Here is a 16264-nt window from a genome sequence, read left to right on the forward strand (position 1 = left end):
CGCCCCTTCCTGCGGGGGTCGGGCCGTTCCCTCCCCCTGGGGTCCCCCCGCCTCCTGCTGGGGGAGGTCCTTGCCCTACAAGGACTTAATTTGAATAAAGCGCTCTGATTGGTCTTACGCGCCTCCGCGGGGGCCGCCCCGTCTCCCCGCTCGCCCGCGCATGCGTTGTTCAGCAGGCTGACTGCGTTTCCGCCCCCCGCCTCCTCCTTTCCGCCCTGACCACGCGGTTCGGCGCCATTTTCAAACGCATATGGTGGGGGGGCGTTTTTATCGGTCCCTATGGGGTCCGACATTCTGGCCGCGTTCCGCGCCTCCTCCGCAAGCCCCTGCCAGAACGCCCATGTGTGCTCCCCCCCTTCCGATGGTGAGTCCGCTCGCTGAGGGGGATCCGGCGTTCACGCCTCCGCACGTCCGCCCGGGTCAGGCACCTTCGCGGTTTGTGTCGCCGCGCCCACCCCCAACTGCGGCACGGCTAATAAACAAGTTCGAGCGGCTTTCCAGGTTTCTTGCTCTTGTCGAGCTTTTTGTAGAGCCTGGACAACTCTGCCCCACGATTTTAGGGCTTTCCCTGGGCCCAAGGACATAGTGTCCTCCGCCAGGGCTTTTGTACAATTATCCCATACGTCCGAATGCAGGACGTCCACGGGGCTTTCAATAGCCCCAAGCTTAATCAGTCTCGGCAATGCGAGAGTTAAATCCCTAAGTTTACATTCTATACCCCATTGTGCATGCATCTCTGTTACGACCTTTGCTATGGCTTCCATTGTCCACGCGGGTCCGGAGGCGTCCCTCCCACTGCGGTCAGACCTGCTGCCGCAGTCGCCGTCCTCTTTCCAGGAGAATTCCTGTTCGCCGGGCGCAAGCCGCTTTCCCGGGTTCTGGCGCCAAAATGTTGCCTTTTAGATCAAGGCAGGCAACCTGGTTCTGAGGTACGGCTCGACAGCCCACTCTCCAGGGCCGTTCGGGCCAATGACATACGCAGACACCAATGTGGTGGACGGTCAAATGGCGTTTATTACTTCTTCTCATGGGGTCTTATAGTCTTAGGGGTCTCTACATCAAAAAGGGGTTTGTCTTTCTTATCTATGGTTAGTAGGGAATGGAAAAGTACTGAGTAAGGAGTAGAAAGTTGCTGACTTCAGTGGGGCAACATTCCTATTGTTAGTGGGGCCACATTCCTATGTTAGTTTCTTATCTATGAGTAACTGAGGGTCTTATCTACGGGAAACAGAGGGTCCTGGCTTTCCGTGACATCGCGACAATCTTCCACAGCACCTCTTCCCTAGCTACCACACAGGAGCATGAGGCAGCCCCTGCCAGGCTGCTGAGCAGGGACAAGGAGGCAATGAGGCCCCAGGCCTGCAAGGGTCACTTGTCTCCTGCTCCTGCCTCAGGCCCAGGACCAGCAGCCATGGCCAAAGTGCTTCCCAAGTTGGCTCTGGCAGGGCTGTCTTGCAGCTGCTGCCCATCCCTGTGCCCTGTGCAGCCCAGGCTGTCCCACGGTGTCCCTGCCCTGCGCCTCTGTCCCTGCAGGCTGTCGGCATCCCCTGGCTGCCCCACCTGGCTGGGCCCTTCCTTTGCTGACAGCTCTGCCTCCTGCCTGCCTCTGCCTGCCCACACAAAGCCTGGGGCTGATACCAAAAGGGTGAATTCAATTTTTACTGTACCTGTCAACTTTCAGCACAGGAACAAGGCATGCAGGGGCTACATTCCCAGCAGGAATGGGTGGGCGAGAAGAAGAAGACATCTGGCTCTGTCCCCAAAGCCATGCACAATTCCCTCTGGGACACCAGCACCATCTCCTACAAAAGATGTGCTGCACAGCTATTTCTGTATGTATTTTTCATGTCAGCAGAATTTTCTCTCCTGACCATCATGTGCTACGACCACTATGTGTCCATCTGAAAACCCCTGCACTACAGGACACTCCTGGGCAGCAGAGCTTGTGCCCACTTGGCAGAAGCTGCCTGGGCCAGTGGCTTTCTCAATGCTCTGCTGCACACAGCCAATACATTTTCCCTATCCCTGTGCCAAGGCAATGCCCTGGGCCAGTTCTTCTATGAGGTGCCCCAGATTCTCAAGCTCTCCTGCTCCAAATCCTATCACGGGGAACTTGGACTTCTTATGTTTTCCAACTCTTTAGGTTTTGGCTGTTTTGTATTCATGGTTTTCTCCTATGTGCAGATCTTCAGGGCTGTGCTGGGGATCTGCTCTGAGAAGGGACAGCACAAAGCCTTTTCCACCTGCCTCTCTCACCTGGCCATGGTTTTCCTGTTTCTCAGCACTGGCTTTTTTGCCCACCTGAAGCCCCCCTCCATCTCGTCCCCATCCCTGGATCTGGCCCTGTGTTATGGTTTGGGCCTGGCAAAGCCAGAGCCCCCATGAGTACACCTTCTCCCCGGTGTCTGCTGTGAGATGTGACCAGGAATAAGCAAAGCAGGCTCCAAACTTAAACATAAAGAAAATTTTATTAACTAAGCTACACACAAAACAATTACTAAACTACACACAAAAGAAGAAAGAAAAAAAAAAAAGAAACACGAGGAAAATGAAAACCTCACAAAAAATACACTCTCCCCCTCCTCCCCCCTAAATTCCCAATACAATACATCCTCCAAAATCACCAATTCTAGGTCCAACACCACCCTTTAGATTGCTCAAACTTTCAGTTCCTCAGGAGGAGAGGGAGTCCTTCCATGTGTCGTGGTGGCCTTTTCCGTCCTTGTTCCGGTGCTCTCACCACCGAACAGGGATCAGGGCTGCTTCCAGGGCTGTCTTTTTTAAGGATGCTTTGTCCAGTTCCAGAAAAGCACAATATCTCACCTTCTCACCTCTGGGACATCTGTCCCCCCCATATTTTATATACCCCCTGGGGCTGAGGGGTCCCCACACTGACTCTTCTTTGGCTCTGGGACATTTCTCCCCCTGGACTCAGTCTCTGTATCACACGGAAACATGGCTCTGTCCATGACTACACGAAAGAGTCCAGCATAAAATGCCACTCCATCTTCTCCTAAGGTGCATCCTATTGCATTCTTTCAGCATCTCTCACTCTCTCTCTCTCTGGTCCAGACCTCCATCACTCGTTCATTTCCTTCATCCTCCTCCACTCTTATCACTCGTCTAGGAAGGGTTAATGTTCTATAAGGCTTTCATTGTCCAAAAAGAAGGGTTAAAAAAAACTCCTCCAGGCGGCTGGACTCCTGGCTGCACCCCCCCCCCATCTCCTCAGCTGGGCTGCCTGCTGCCAGCACATATCTACTGGATTTCAAGGTAACACAGGCTGCACTCTCTCTCTCTCTCTCTCTCTCTGTCTCCAAGGGGGGGGAATGGCTGCCCGATGTCTCTTGTTGCTCTCCACCCTTCCATCCTCCAAGGCCTCCTCACTCCCATCTCTGTCCAGGCCCAGGCCTACCACATGGCTGCCCCTCCCCCGCCCAGCAGCAGCGGCTGGACAGGGGAGAGCTCCGACCTGCGTCCCTCGAAGTCCCAAGAGAGTCTCCCAGGCCCGAAGCTCTGCTTTTAACCCCTGGGTGTTCTCGGAGGTGTGTCCTAAAACCCACTGGCTACCCCAGGTGCCAATATCAAAATCTGAGCACCCATTGGTTTGACCACAACATCCCAGAATTCCCACTTCTTCCTGGTCAAACCACCACACCCTGTCAATTCTGTACTTGGTGGTGCCTCCAACCCTGAACCCCCTCATCTACAGCCTGAGGAACAAGGAGCTCAAGGCTGCAGTGCGGACACTTATGACCAGAAAATTTCAGAAACATTAAAATCACCTGTAATAAAAGTAATCATTGATATATATTGTTCCTTTTATTTTGGGGGTTCTTTTTCCTTGTTTTCTATTTTTTATACTGTCCAAAAGCAAGGTCATTGATTCTGCCATTTCCCACTTTTTTTCGCTCCACATTCACTTTGGCCCCAGATTTGTTGATGCGGAGCTGGGCTCTCTCAGAGGCTTTAGACAGAATAAAGGATGTCTCAGCAAAGTTATTTGCAGAGATTCCCCTTTTGCTGCCTTCTCTGGAGCTGCAGCAGCAATGTCTGTGTGCAGAGCTGGGGGCAGATCAGGGCTGGCACAGCAGCTGTGCCCAGCAGCAGCAGCACTTGGTGTTGCCAGTTCTGCTGCCGTGGCCCTGCCCCGCTGCCCTGGTGGCCCTGGTGTTGCTGCAGGGCCTGAGTGCTCTCGGGGCCGGGCACAGCCCTGGGGGTGGCAGTGCCGGGGCTGCAGCAGGGACAGGCCATGGGCACTGCTGGGGCAGCACTGACGCCTCAGCCCAGGCCCTAGGGGCTCCAGGCTCCTTTCCCTTTCCCTGTTTCTCAAGAACATGGCCTGGCCAATGCTCAGCACAGAAAAGCCCCGTGAGCAGCCCCAGGCTGGCCGTGGGCAGGCTGGGGGCAAACAGCATGGCTGGGGCTCTGCAAGGGCCCTGGGGGAGACGGGAAGGAGCAGCAGAGCAGGGGCTGATCCATCCCCAGTGTGCTGGACAGCCCAGGGCAGCATCCCAGAGCGTCCTCATGGAGCTGCCAACAACATCCCCCCTCTGCAGCCCTGGCCTCTCCCCCAGCTCACACAGGTGCCCCATCCTTGCAGGCACAGATATGGCAGCACTGGCTCAGCAGCCCCTGTTTGCATTGCACAGAGCAGGCGGGAGCACCCCCATGCTGTTGGTGTGGGGACATGAACCTGAGGGAGCACAAATGCCATCAGCCCCTGAGGCCAGCAAGGGCTGGGGGACACCAGGGAAACCACTCAGCTTTGTCCTGGCCTCTGCAGTCAGCCAGAAAGTTTGTTCCCATCAGCTGGGAGTTTCCTGTCCCACTGCAGATGCTGTTGCTCAGGGCCAGGGCTGCCTGGCAGCCACCCCAAAAGTTGTCTGACCATTTCCTTGGCTTCACCTTTGATTTCTTTACTCTTCCGTGGCAAAAAATTTCTTCCTAGTGCCCATCCCTGTTCCCTGCCCTGCAAACAGCCCATCCCTCTTTGCCCTTTCCTCTCCAGCCTCACTCCTCATTGCAGTTCCTGACTTGGCCCCATGGGAATGTCCCTTGGGCAGCAGGATCATCCTACAAGTGCTGCAGGAATTGTCTGCAGGCTCCTGCAGTGCCTGGTGCTGCTCCCTTGCCGGAGGGAACCCCAGGCCAGGGGGGCACATCTGGGCTGCTGTGTCTGGCTCTGGGGCTCCCTGTTCTGGGCAGTGAGGAGGAGCTGCAGAGGCTCTGCAGGACTGACAGGATGGGCTTTGGGGCTGCCAGGAGAAACTGAGGCACCTGGGCTGCTAGAGCTTCTGCAGAGGAGGCCCAGGGCTCCTCCTGCAATTGCTCCAAGGGTTCTTTCAGAGAATCCCAGAATCAGCAAGGTTGGAAAAGTCCTTGGAGATCATCAAGTCCAATCTGTGCCCTGACACTGCCTTGTCTCCCCTGAGCCTCCTCTTCTCCAGGATAAACAACCCCAGCTCCTTCAGCTGCTCCTAACAGGAGTTGTCCTCCAGACCCCTTCCCAGCCTTGCTACCCTTCTCTGGACATGCTCCAGCCCCTCCATGTCCTTCCTAAATTGGGGAGCCCAGAACTGGACACAGCACTCCAGGTGCTGCCCAACCAGTGCTGAGCACAGGGGAAGAATCCCTGCCCTGCTCCTGCTGGCCACACCATTCCTGATCCAGCCCAGGAGCCATTGGCCTTCTTGGCCACCTGGGCACAGTGCTGGCTCATGTCCAGCCTGCTGTCCATCAGTCCCTGCAGGTCCCTTTCTGCCTGGCTGCTGTCCAGCCACTCTGTCCCCAGCCTGTATTTCTGCAGGGCTTGTTGTGGCCAAAGTGCAGGACCCAGCACTTGGATTTGTTAAACCTCACCTTGTTGAATTTGGGCCCTGGATCCAGCCTGTCCAGGGCCCTGTGCAGAGCCCTCCTACCCTCCAGGTGATCAACACTCCCAGCCAGCTTGGTGTCACCACAACTCTATGAGACCCCAGAGTGTCCCTATGGCCTCCATGATTCCATGAGGCCTCCCAGTGTCACAATGTCTCTTTGGTTCCATGGGACCCCTTGGTGCCACAAAGTCCTTTGGATCCTTGGGCCCTGCAGTGTCACAGTGGCCCTTTGTCCCCCAAGGCCCTGAAGTGTCATAATGGATCCTTGGTTCCAGGAGGTCTGGCAGTGCAGCAATGCTCTCCTTGGTTCCACCATGTCACAATGGCCTCTTGGTCCCAAGGGCCACCATGGTGTCAAACATGTTTCCTTCATTCCAGGAATCCCTGAGGAGCAGCACTGGCCCCTTGGTTCCATGGGGCCCTGCAGTGTCACAATGGCCCCATCATGACACCAGGTCCTGCTCTGTCACAATGCTCTGCATGGTTCCACAAGGCCCTGCAGGGTCACAGTGGCCTCTGTGGTTCCAGCAGGACCCAGACTGTCACCATGGACTCCTTGCTTCCATCCAGCCCCACAGTGTCACAATGGGCCCTTGGCTCTGTGCTGCCATGTCGTACACAGTGTCACCATGGTCCTCTTAGTGCCACCAGGCCCCGCAGTGTCCCTATGGCCCCTGGCTTACCCAGGCACCTGCAGTGTCACAATCATCAGAGAATCAAGCAGGCTGCAAAAGACTTTGGAGAGCATCAAGTCCAACCTGGGACCCAACACCACCTTGTCACCCAGACCATGGCACTCAGTGCCACATCCAGTCTTTCTTTAAACACTTCTAGGGACAGTGACTCAGCCACCTCCCTGAGCAGCCCATTCCAATGCCCAAACACCCTTTCTGTGAAGAATATTTCCTAATGTCCAGCTAAACTTCCCCTGGTACGGTGCAGCTTTTGGCTGTGTCCTCTTGTCCTGTCACTGTTTCATGGGAAAAATTCCTGATCCCCACCTGGCTGCACCCTCCTGTCAGGGAGTTGTAGAGAGTGATGAGGTCTCCCTTGAGCCTCCTCTTCTCCAGGATAAACAACCTCAGCTCCCTCAGCTGCTCCTCACAGGACTTGTGCTCCAGACACCTCACCAGCCTTGTTGCCCTTCTCTGAACACGCTCCAGCCCCTCCCATGTCCTTCCTCAATTGGAGGGCCCAGAACTGCAAACAGCACTCAAGATGCTGCCCAACCAGTGCTGAGCACAGGGGAAGAATCCCTGCCCTGCTCCTGCTGGCCACACAATTCCTGATCCATAGGAGTGCCAGGGACTGGGTGAGGGAAATGATGGGAGGGGATGGGGAAAAAGTGTTCTTGATTGTCAGCCACGGAGGGCTTTGATTTTCATATCTGTTCAGACTGCATCAGAAGACGCTGGGGATCCATATCAATTGGGGATTGCTGATATCAATGTATAAACAGGAAAAGAAAACTGGATAAAACAATGTTCTCTGCATTGTTTCAATACAGTATATTCAATTTAAATGCACTTCTGAAATGTCTGATTAACCACAGAAGAATTGAAAATATAAATTATTTCCAGGGCTCTTCTAGTTTGAGCATTTTGAGTAAGAACTGAAAATTTAAATTATTCCCATGGGCTTTTCTTGTTTGTCTATTTTGAACAAATGTTTATGAGCCTTTTTCAGTGAATTTGTGAACTGAAGAGCTCAAGAAAGAAGAGGCCTCCAGAGTAGGAAAACTGATCAGCAACCTCCTAGTGGATGAAGGTCCATCCCCATCAGAGCAACAATGAACAGAAATGGGCACAGCTTTGTGGCTGCCCCAGCTTTGGCCTGGGCCCTGGGCCTGGAGCAGGAGCAGCTCTTGAGGGCCCCAAGGCCGGGGCTCTTGCGCTGCCCTGGGCAGATGGGATGGCAGCAGGGGCTGCAGAGCTCTCAGCACCTCAGCCCAAGGGGAGCAGGGCAGCCAGGGAGCCCCCTTTGGCCTTGGCCAAGCACCTTCCCCCATGGCTGGGGCTGAGTCCTGTGGCAGCGGCAGCTGCTGCTGTGCCCTTGCCAGGGGCTGAGGCCATGGGGCAGTGCCCAGAGCAGCCTGGCCTGAGCAGAGCTGTGGGGCCAGAGATGGCTGGGCTGGGCTGGGGGGAGGCCCTTGGTGCTGCCCAGAGCTCAGAGCAGCTGGCAGAGCTTGCAGAGAGCTGGGCTGGGCTCAGAGAGCCTGGCCCAGAAACCATCAGTGTCCGTCTCAGTCTGGCTGAGCGTGCAGGGGCAGGACTCAGGCCAGGCCTTGTGGGGCAGGGCCAGCGCCTGTGCAAAGCATTGCAAACAGGCAAGTGCTCCAGAGAGGCGGCTGCTCTGTGCCCTTGGTGGCATGGACAGAGCAGGGAGGGGGCCCAGGACATTTGTCAGCCCCAGTCTCTGTGCCCAGCCCTTGGCAGCCCTGGCTGCTGAGCCCAGCTTTGGCCTGGGCTGAGTTTGGCTGTGGCCCAGCTCTATCCTCCTGCAGGGCTCAGGGCCTGTTCCTGGCCATGGCCAGGCCTGGCTGCCTCTCTGCTGGCCCAAAGGTCTGGAGAGCACGAGGCAGGGCTGTCTGTTATAGGTTAGTTGCGGTGGAGGATGAATTACCCACTAATAAGTCCAAATAAAATTAAATTTATTAATTGATAGAGCAAGTGATAATAGGCAAAGTCAGCGTCCTGGGCGCGCTGGGCGACAGGAGAGTCTCCGCTCTACCACTGCCGCACTCATCTGATTTTCCGTGGAGTTCTTATACAGTCCTGCTTCCAGGCTGATGTGTAGTACTCTGCGTATTCTTCTTTTGTGTTTAGGTGGTCATAGTCCACCTCCTGGGGTCTGCAGATGAAGGTTGGTAATTTTCCTTTCTCTGATTCCTGGAATTCTTAGGCTCAATCTGCTGAGTTCCTGGAATCCTAGGTTTACTGAGTGGATAAGCTGATACTGTGTTATCAATCATAGCAAACCCCCCACCCATATTAACAGTTTACTAACAGATAAACAACTGTTTGTGAAACCTATTGTCTTTTGGTTTCATCTTCCTTATCCTTTAAAGTCTGGAAATTTACTTAGACAAACTAGAGGTGATGCAACAGTCTTACTGGAATTACTTTGTCAGCTTTGATGAACAAACTTAAAGTTTTAACCCATTACATTGTCTGTGTAGGCCCACAGATGCCCCGGGCTCTGCAGGAGCTGGCAGAGGCTGCCCAGCAGGGAGGCCATGGGGCACAGAGCCCCAAGGCTGCTGTGGGCACCACGGCACAGGGGCCGTTCCCAGCCGCAATGCTCCTGGCCTGGGCTGGGCCTGCACAGGGGCTGGGCCACCATGGCTGGGCCAGCACAGGGCCACAAAGGGGCCACGCAGCCGCTGCCAGGGCTGACAGCAAGGCCAGGCACACACAAGCAATTGCTGAGCATGGCCTGCGCTGGCCAGGCCTGACTGTGCCAAAGGCAGAGCTCAGCTGTCCTTGGGGGCTGCAGCAACAGTCCAGAGCCCAAAGAGCCTCCATGGCTGTGCTGGAGACCAGGGCTGCAGGAGGGAAATGCAGGGCTGCTGCGGGATGGGGAGGGCATTGAATTTCAGCACACACCTCAGCTCTCTGATGATCCCGGCACCATGTTGGGCCCTGTTTCAGACTGAAGCAGAGCAGATGTTGATGGAAGAGTAACCCTGCGGGGCTGTCAGGGATCTGCAGCTTGCAAGGATCTCTGCTCTCCTTTGGGTGCTCTCGGAGAGATCCAATCCCAGCTGGGAACCTCAGGGCACAAGTGGCACTGCTTGTTCATAGGCACACAACTGATGTCTGCCTGGAAAGGGGCACAGGTTTTAATACCTGCTTATATCATAAGATACAAGCAAATCTTTTTTATGTGGGTCATTTGAGTACTTTTGAGAAATGGCAAAATTTTCCTAGTACGAACAGGGATTCCCTGGAAGCATACTGATGGCAGAAGAAGAAACACTGGTCTTCTCATCTACTTCTGTCAGCATTATTCAGTTTATTATTTAATCTCACTCTTCCATCAGGTGTTTCCTGCTCTCCTGTTTTAATGGCCATTTCTAAGACCATCTTTTCATTTAGAGCAGCTGGATCTTGGTACTTCCTGCTGCTCCCAAATTTTCTCCTCTAGGTCCTTTCTGGTCATTCAAGTACCTCTCAATTGACTGGTTTAATGCTTTGAGGTGCAAGAAGTTGACCAAGATTTCCGAGTTTATATATTATAAATATAAAAATAATCATCACCTCAATTATGTTTGTATTTATCACAGAATTGTGTTTTCTTTTGTCCTGATCTAAAACTGTTCTTGTACAGAAATCCCTGGGGGATAGGGGACATGTCACATGCTGCTGGGACATCCCCGAGAGCTGAGAGAAGAGCTGTGATGGTTATTAAACTGTTCAAATGATCAGGTTCTGTTTGTTTACAAGAAACCTTTCTGTGCCTCTGAGTGTCATCAGTCCCTGAGCCCAAAGGACACAAACCTGATGAGTTGTGGTTCCCACTGCAGGGGCTGCACTTGGACTTTGGTCTCTGCACAGGAGAGCTCTTCATCCCCTTTCTCTCTTTTCCTCCCCCTGGGCATGGAGGGAGCTCCTGACTTCAGCGTGTGACTCCTGTGTGCAAAGAGCAAATCTGGGCAGAATTGGGGCAGGGAGGGTTTGGGGGGACTTTGGGATCTGTGCTGGGCACAGAAGGTGTTTTCCATTGCTCTGAGAATGTCTGTGGAAAGTAGATGTAATTTCCACCACAGGAATGACTTTTGCATTTGATGGAGCTGTGCCTTCCCTTGGCTTTGTTGGCTGAGATTAAATGAACATCCCTCTGTGTCTCGGACAGCTCCTTCTCCAAGGAAAGCAGGTGGGTGTTGGAGCCAAGGAGCTGAAAGCTGCAGATGCAGCCTGGGCTGGAGGGAGCTCAGATTTGCACAAGGCTGCTCTGAGTGCCAGGGCTTGGATGGGGGAAATGGTGGGGTGGGGGTAGGGAGAGTCTGATTGATTGTCAGCCATGAAGGGTCTTGATTTTCATGTCTATTCAAACTGCATGAGGAGTTACTTGGATTCAGTGTCAACTGGAATTTGCACATGTCAATTTATGAACAGATTAAAATAACCTAAGCAGGACCTAAAAAAATCTACTTCTTCTTCTTCTGTACCTTACAAATTCTCACCCCTTCATCCCCAATAGCATTCTTTAACCAGCAAGATACATACAGTAATTGCTCAGGATCAGTATCTCCTCGAGCTGTCCGATGATTTAGTTGTTGGCACATCCACTTGTCCTTTGTCCCACACCAAGGTCATCCTCCTTGCACCTCTAATTCCGGCCACACTTCTACACAGTAGTGGATCATTTTCGTTTTATCTAATCCCTCTGTGGCCTCTATAGAACCCCATCTCTCCAACAGTTCTCTTAAGGGACTATTGGAAGGTATATTCCTCAGTCTCTTGCCGGTCTTTTTACTATTACACCCTCCCATTTTTCAGGTCTCAACAGTAAAAAATCCCAAAGGTGCCTCTACTGACAGGTAATTAAAAAAAATAAACCTCAATTGAGGAGCTTCAGCCTCCTCCACCGAACTTCAAATTTCTGCATGATGCTCAGGACTTTATACTGAAACAACTGCCCGATCTCTTGATTGCCCAACTTTCCCAATGTCAGATCGTACATCTATCAGGACTTGAACACATGAAACGTCAGCCTAAGAATCCGGGTTGTGCCTGACTCCCTCAGTCAGGAAAAACTGCTGCCTGATTTTTACTTTGCCTAACGTGCCAATTTTTAGGCTTCACCATATCAGGACTTAAAAACAACGTGCAGCCTCCTTCGCTGGGGTTTGTGCCTGACTCCTTTGTTAGGACTTACTTTGCCTGCAGGGCTTGTGAGCTACCCGAATCCTTCTCGGGACTTACAATCTGCCTGACTTCCCTCTGTCAGGACTTACTTTTCGTGCGTTCCACTCATACAACTATTCCCTCCGCATACCCAGAGAGGGGGGGCCCTTTTTTTTCCCCCTTAGGAGACGACTCACTCACGCTAATTCCACTCACTTTCCCCTGTTCCCGGCTGGCTTTCTCGCAAACGTTCGGAAATGTGGTACCAAGAGGTCCGCTCTTGCTCCGAAGGTCCGGCTGCCAGCCCTCGTCTCACTCACACACACATGCGCACGTCTCCCACTCCTGCCACTGGATTTCTCACCAGTCTGGTGCTCCAGTGCTCCTCTGTGTCGCTGGTCCTGAGCCGATCTCTCTGGTCCTGATAGCCAGCTGTCCTGGAGGTCCAAGATGGCCAGTCCTGGTGTCCTCTTCTGGCGTGGTTATTGCGGACGAGCGCCCAAGCTAAAATAAACAGGGCAGGAGACTTTTTCTCCTTTTAGTGCCTTTATTAAAAGTGATCAGCTCAGGATTGGGCAGCTTGGAAGGGGCTGCAGCTTCCCATCGCCTCTCCCCGGGTGACTTGGAGGAGGAGGATATGCGCAGCTTTGTCCACTAGGGGCAGAGCTGGGGGTCCGGTCTTCGTGGGAGCCTTTAGGGCGTGGTGACCCCTTCCGATGTTAATCCGGCCACCTCTCTTGGCCTGCTCCCGGCATCGGGACGACTCCCATGCTCAGGGTGAGAGGGAATGCGACGGTGTTCAGCATCTCTGCAGGCTCAGCGCTCCGTTCCTGACATCCAGACATCACTCCAATCTCTCAGCTCTTAGGTGGCTTGTTGTTTTGAGGTCTTTTTTAGCAAGCTAGAAGCAGTAGCTTCTCATGGCATGCTGGTCCTGGAGTTATTTTGCATATCCCCCCTCCTAAAGTCTCTTCTCCTCACTGTTTGGGAGGTCCCCACCCTTCACTGTCTCAGAGAAGGGCCATTAACTTGGTCCCAGCTGGAGTTTTTACTGATACAAAACCAACTATTAATGACAACGACCCATAATTACCATAACACAAGCAGCAGCCCAGCAGCAACCATGGTAAGCTTTTTCTCACAAAAAAAATTGGCAGAATTTTTGTTCATAACAGCAACCATGGTAAGCTTTTTCTCACAAAAAAAATTGGCAGAATTTTTGTTCATAACGCTTCAGGTGATGTTCATCTTCCTTTCTCAAGCTGTTTTTCTCTGCTTCAATAAGGCGTGAGATAAGCATATTTCCTTTTTATATATTCCAAAGCTATAGTTTCAAGGATACAAGTAATATTCTAAAATTATGCTTCAAAAGATTATTATTGCAGAGCTTTTTATGGATTCAATGCAAGCAAAAAGCCTTATCTTTAACACCTTAATTCCAATGCTCCTAAATCAACCAGCGTTAATTGCAAACCAAAGATAGGTTCAAAGGCCTTTTTCCATGCTTTATTTTCCTCACTTATTAATAGAATTCACAGCTCGCCCATTGTCTGGGTCCACACATTTCTCATTCACAAATACACGTCGCCTGTTTGTACCTGACACGAAACACAGCTTTGTATTTCACATTTCCACCTGTGTTTAGCAAAAAAGGTCAAGAGACCAGAAGGCATATGCCATGCCTGTAAAGAAGTAGTTTAACTTGTCCTCATCGGTGGAATTCCCATTCCAGTGCAGCTTTTGTGACAGAAATATGTCTGTCCATGCCGCAGGACAGTTCATACTCCCTCCTTATTGGCATTGTACTCTTTTATGCATAAAGCTGAATGAGTTTGACACTAATATCAGTTAATATTAAATAAAATTTTCTTTGAGTGTTTGGCCCAGCTGCAGATCTTAAGTGGAGGAGATGACACATTTTGTTCCAACTTTTTTATTTCTCTGTTTTGTTTATTGTAACCCAAGAACTTTATTCAAGAATGAAGCAAACTTTTCTGGCTGTCCAGGAGGAAAAGGTTTCAAAGCTGACAAGTTCATTGACTGCATTGTCTCCACAAGAGTGCAGTAAAAACAGACCAAAAGCAAAAATTAAAGAAATAGCCATCTCATGGGAAAATTTTAAATATAATTTTCTTTCTATGCATCCATACATAATTCTTTAGCATGGAAATATTAAATAAGGATATGTATGGAAAGGAAGAGAATGCCCAGAGCAGCAGGCCCCAGCCAGCACTGGCTGGTAGGGAGCCTTGCTGAGAACACACTTCCATCAGCTTTCTGAGACAAACTCAACTTTGACACTTTTTAATCTTCTGTGGTCGCAGTGCTGGGAGACTGAGCAAGATCTGAGGCTCTGCTCCATAAACCATAAGAGGAAATCCATCCTATTTGAACACATGGAAGAGTTCTCCCCTGATCACAGAAAGGGTCAGAAAGAACAGCTACATCAATCTGTCACTTGCTAGTATCAGGCTGCAAATAAGGCTCGAATGCTTGGCACTGCCCAACACAAAGAAATAAATATTCCAAAGCTGACAGAAGCACCAAGATAATAAGTTTAGGAAACTTGCTCAATTTAAATGAATGCCAGGCCTGGTCTGTTCAGAAAGCTCGTCTGAAACATAGGAAACTCTGCTTGCAAGGCAAAGGAACAAGATGCAGACTAAGTAAAGGGCGTTACATTTTTTCTGCCTTCAGTTTAAAAGTCATCTTTTATTTTTAGAGTGGAGTCAATCATGAGTAAAGAGAAAACAGTAAGATACAGTCAAAACCAGGAGGAGAAATAAACCCAACAGGAGTCAGGATGAACTCTAATAAAAGGAGCTAGGAGTTTTGGTGATGGTGGGATTTTTTCACACATTGTTTGCTTGTGGGGTAGGGGGTTTTTTGTGTGTTTTTGTTAGTTTAGTTTAAATTTTGCTCCTGAAGTGACAGGCAGTGGATCTGTGAAACTACTTGTCAGATGGTATGGTGGATTCAGGAAGTTTGGTTAAAAGGGCAGCCTGAATGAGTACCTGAAAGACAGGGGTATTTAAAGTTACTAACCAGATAATATCTATATCTGTTTTATTAATCCCCTGAAGTGTTTTCCTTTTTTTAATCTAAATATATGTTACCTCAAATGAAAAAAAAAATATTTATAAGTGGTAAAAAAATAATTATTGTGGTAAAAAAGCTTGGTAAGTGTGGTAATTTTCTACATAGTGTTAGTCTATTCACTCTGGAAAATGTAATATCCAGATGGAGATGACAGAGAAGGATGTAAATTACCTTGTTGCGTTCTCAGCTGTGCAGTCACATGGACTGAATGCTCTTGCCCAGCAGGAACAGTCGCAGCAGCTCCATACCTGCAGTTACAGTAGAGGACACAGCCATCTCTGTGCAGCTGTTTGGCCAGCTCAAGCTGATGGTTCATCAGCTTGTCATTTATTACTACTATTAGTGGTTTTCCATTCTCTAGAGTCTCCAGGCAGCTACCAGCACCTACAAGAGGAACAGAAAACATGGTGAGAGATCAAATATCCCCCTACTCGCTGCTGAAAGAGGGGAGCCTCTTGAACAACCCAGCTGTGGAGCTCAGCACTCCCAGCCAGCTCACCCCGGGCTGAAGAGACCTCATCCCACAGAGCTCCCGCAGCCCCAGAAGCAGCCGGGCTGTACCTGTGTGGCTGATGACCAGGTCTGCGCTCTGCAGCTCCTCAGCCAGCGAGTCCTTGAACCGGAACGCTTCCACCGCCGCGGCCGGGCTGCTGCTGGGCTGCGGCTGCGGCAGCGAGCCCCAGCCCGCCTGCAGCACCAGCTTCTGGTACCCGCGGCTCTGCAGCGCCTGCGGGCACAGCACCGGGGGATGGAGGCGATAAGGGGGGCGGAGAAGATGGTGGGGAGGGGGGACAGAGAGAGAGAAGGAGAAGAAGGGGGGGATGACGGAGGTGGAACGAAGGGGATGAGGCGGGGATAGAGAGGCTGTGTGAGGGCTGTGCCCAGCTCCAGACGGCCCCGGCCCCGGTATCACCCCCCCCCCTCCCCGTCCCACAGGCTGTCCCTCCCCTTCCTCAAGCAACACTTCATGCTTCTCCGCCGGGCACCCCCGAACCGCCACGGCGCCCTCAGGCGCCCCGGCACTGCTGCCGGGATGTGGCAGGGAGGGCAGGGCAGCCCGCGGCGCACAGGCGCCAGCCCCGGGAGGGCAGGCCCGGGCCAGGGCCGGTGTCGGTGTCTCGGCCGACTGACCTGCAGCGCGGGCGGGGAGCGGGCCGTGGCGATCAGCTCATCGAAGCTGGTGGTGCTCACGGTGACGAACATGGACTTCATGGCCACCGGGACGGGACGGCTGTGAGGCCGCCAGGGGGAGCCGCACGCCCGCACAGAGCTCCCGAAATGGCGGCAGGGCTGAGGAGAGGGACGGGGCAGGTGGGAATGCCTCCTTCCCTCCCTGTCCCTCCTTGTTCCTCCCTGACCCTCCTGTCCCTTCCTGTCCTTCCTTGTCCCTCCTTGTCCCTCCTTGTCCCCTACCGTGGCTTCTCTTCATGGGTTTTT

General features: G+C 52.2%; 1 protein-coding gene across 1 annotated transcript; it reads right to left on the reverse strand.

Annotated features, from left to right (window-relative positions):
• Positions 1–13678: 13678 nt before the first annotated feature.
• Positions 13679–16039, reverse strand: LOC134432654 (UDP-N-acetylglucosamine transferase subunit ALG13 homolog). The gene is made up of 5 exons (XM_063181553.1): positions 15959–16039; positions 15389–15554; positions 15076–15211; positions 14123–14135; positions 13679–13777 (listed from the first exon to the last, which is right to left on the reverse strand). The coding sequence occupies exons 1-5, from the start codon at positions 16037–16039 to the stop codon at positions 13679–13681; spliced, it is 495 nt and encodes a 164-aa protein (XP_063037623.1).
• Between the last annotated feature and the right edge of the window lie 225 nt (positions 16040–16264).

Source organism: Melospiza melodia (genome assembly GCF_035770615.1).
Source record: "Melospiza melodia melodia isolate bMelMel2 chromosome 7 unlocalized genomic scaffold, bMelMel2.pri SUPER_7_unloc_1, whole genome shotgun sequence".
NCBI lineage: Eukaryota > Metazoa > Chordata > Aves > Passeriformes > Passerellidae > Melospiza > Melospiza melodia.

Coding starts and splice junctions, on each gene's coding strand:
- LOC134432654 (XM_063181553.1), bottom strand. CDS start 16,039: ATGAAGTCCATGTTCGTCACCGTGAGCACCACCAGCTTCGATGAGCTG. Junction 15,555..15,958: donor GCTCCCCGCCCGCGCTGCAG/GTCAGTCGGCCG, acceptor CTGTGCCCGCAG/GCGCTGCAGAGCCGCGGGTA. Junction 15,212..15,388: donor CCTGGTCATCAGCCACACAG/GTACAGCCCGGC, acceptor TTCCTCTTGTAG/GTGCTGGTAGCTGCCTGGAG.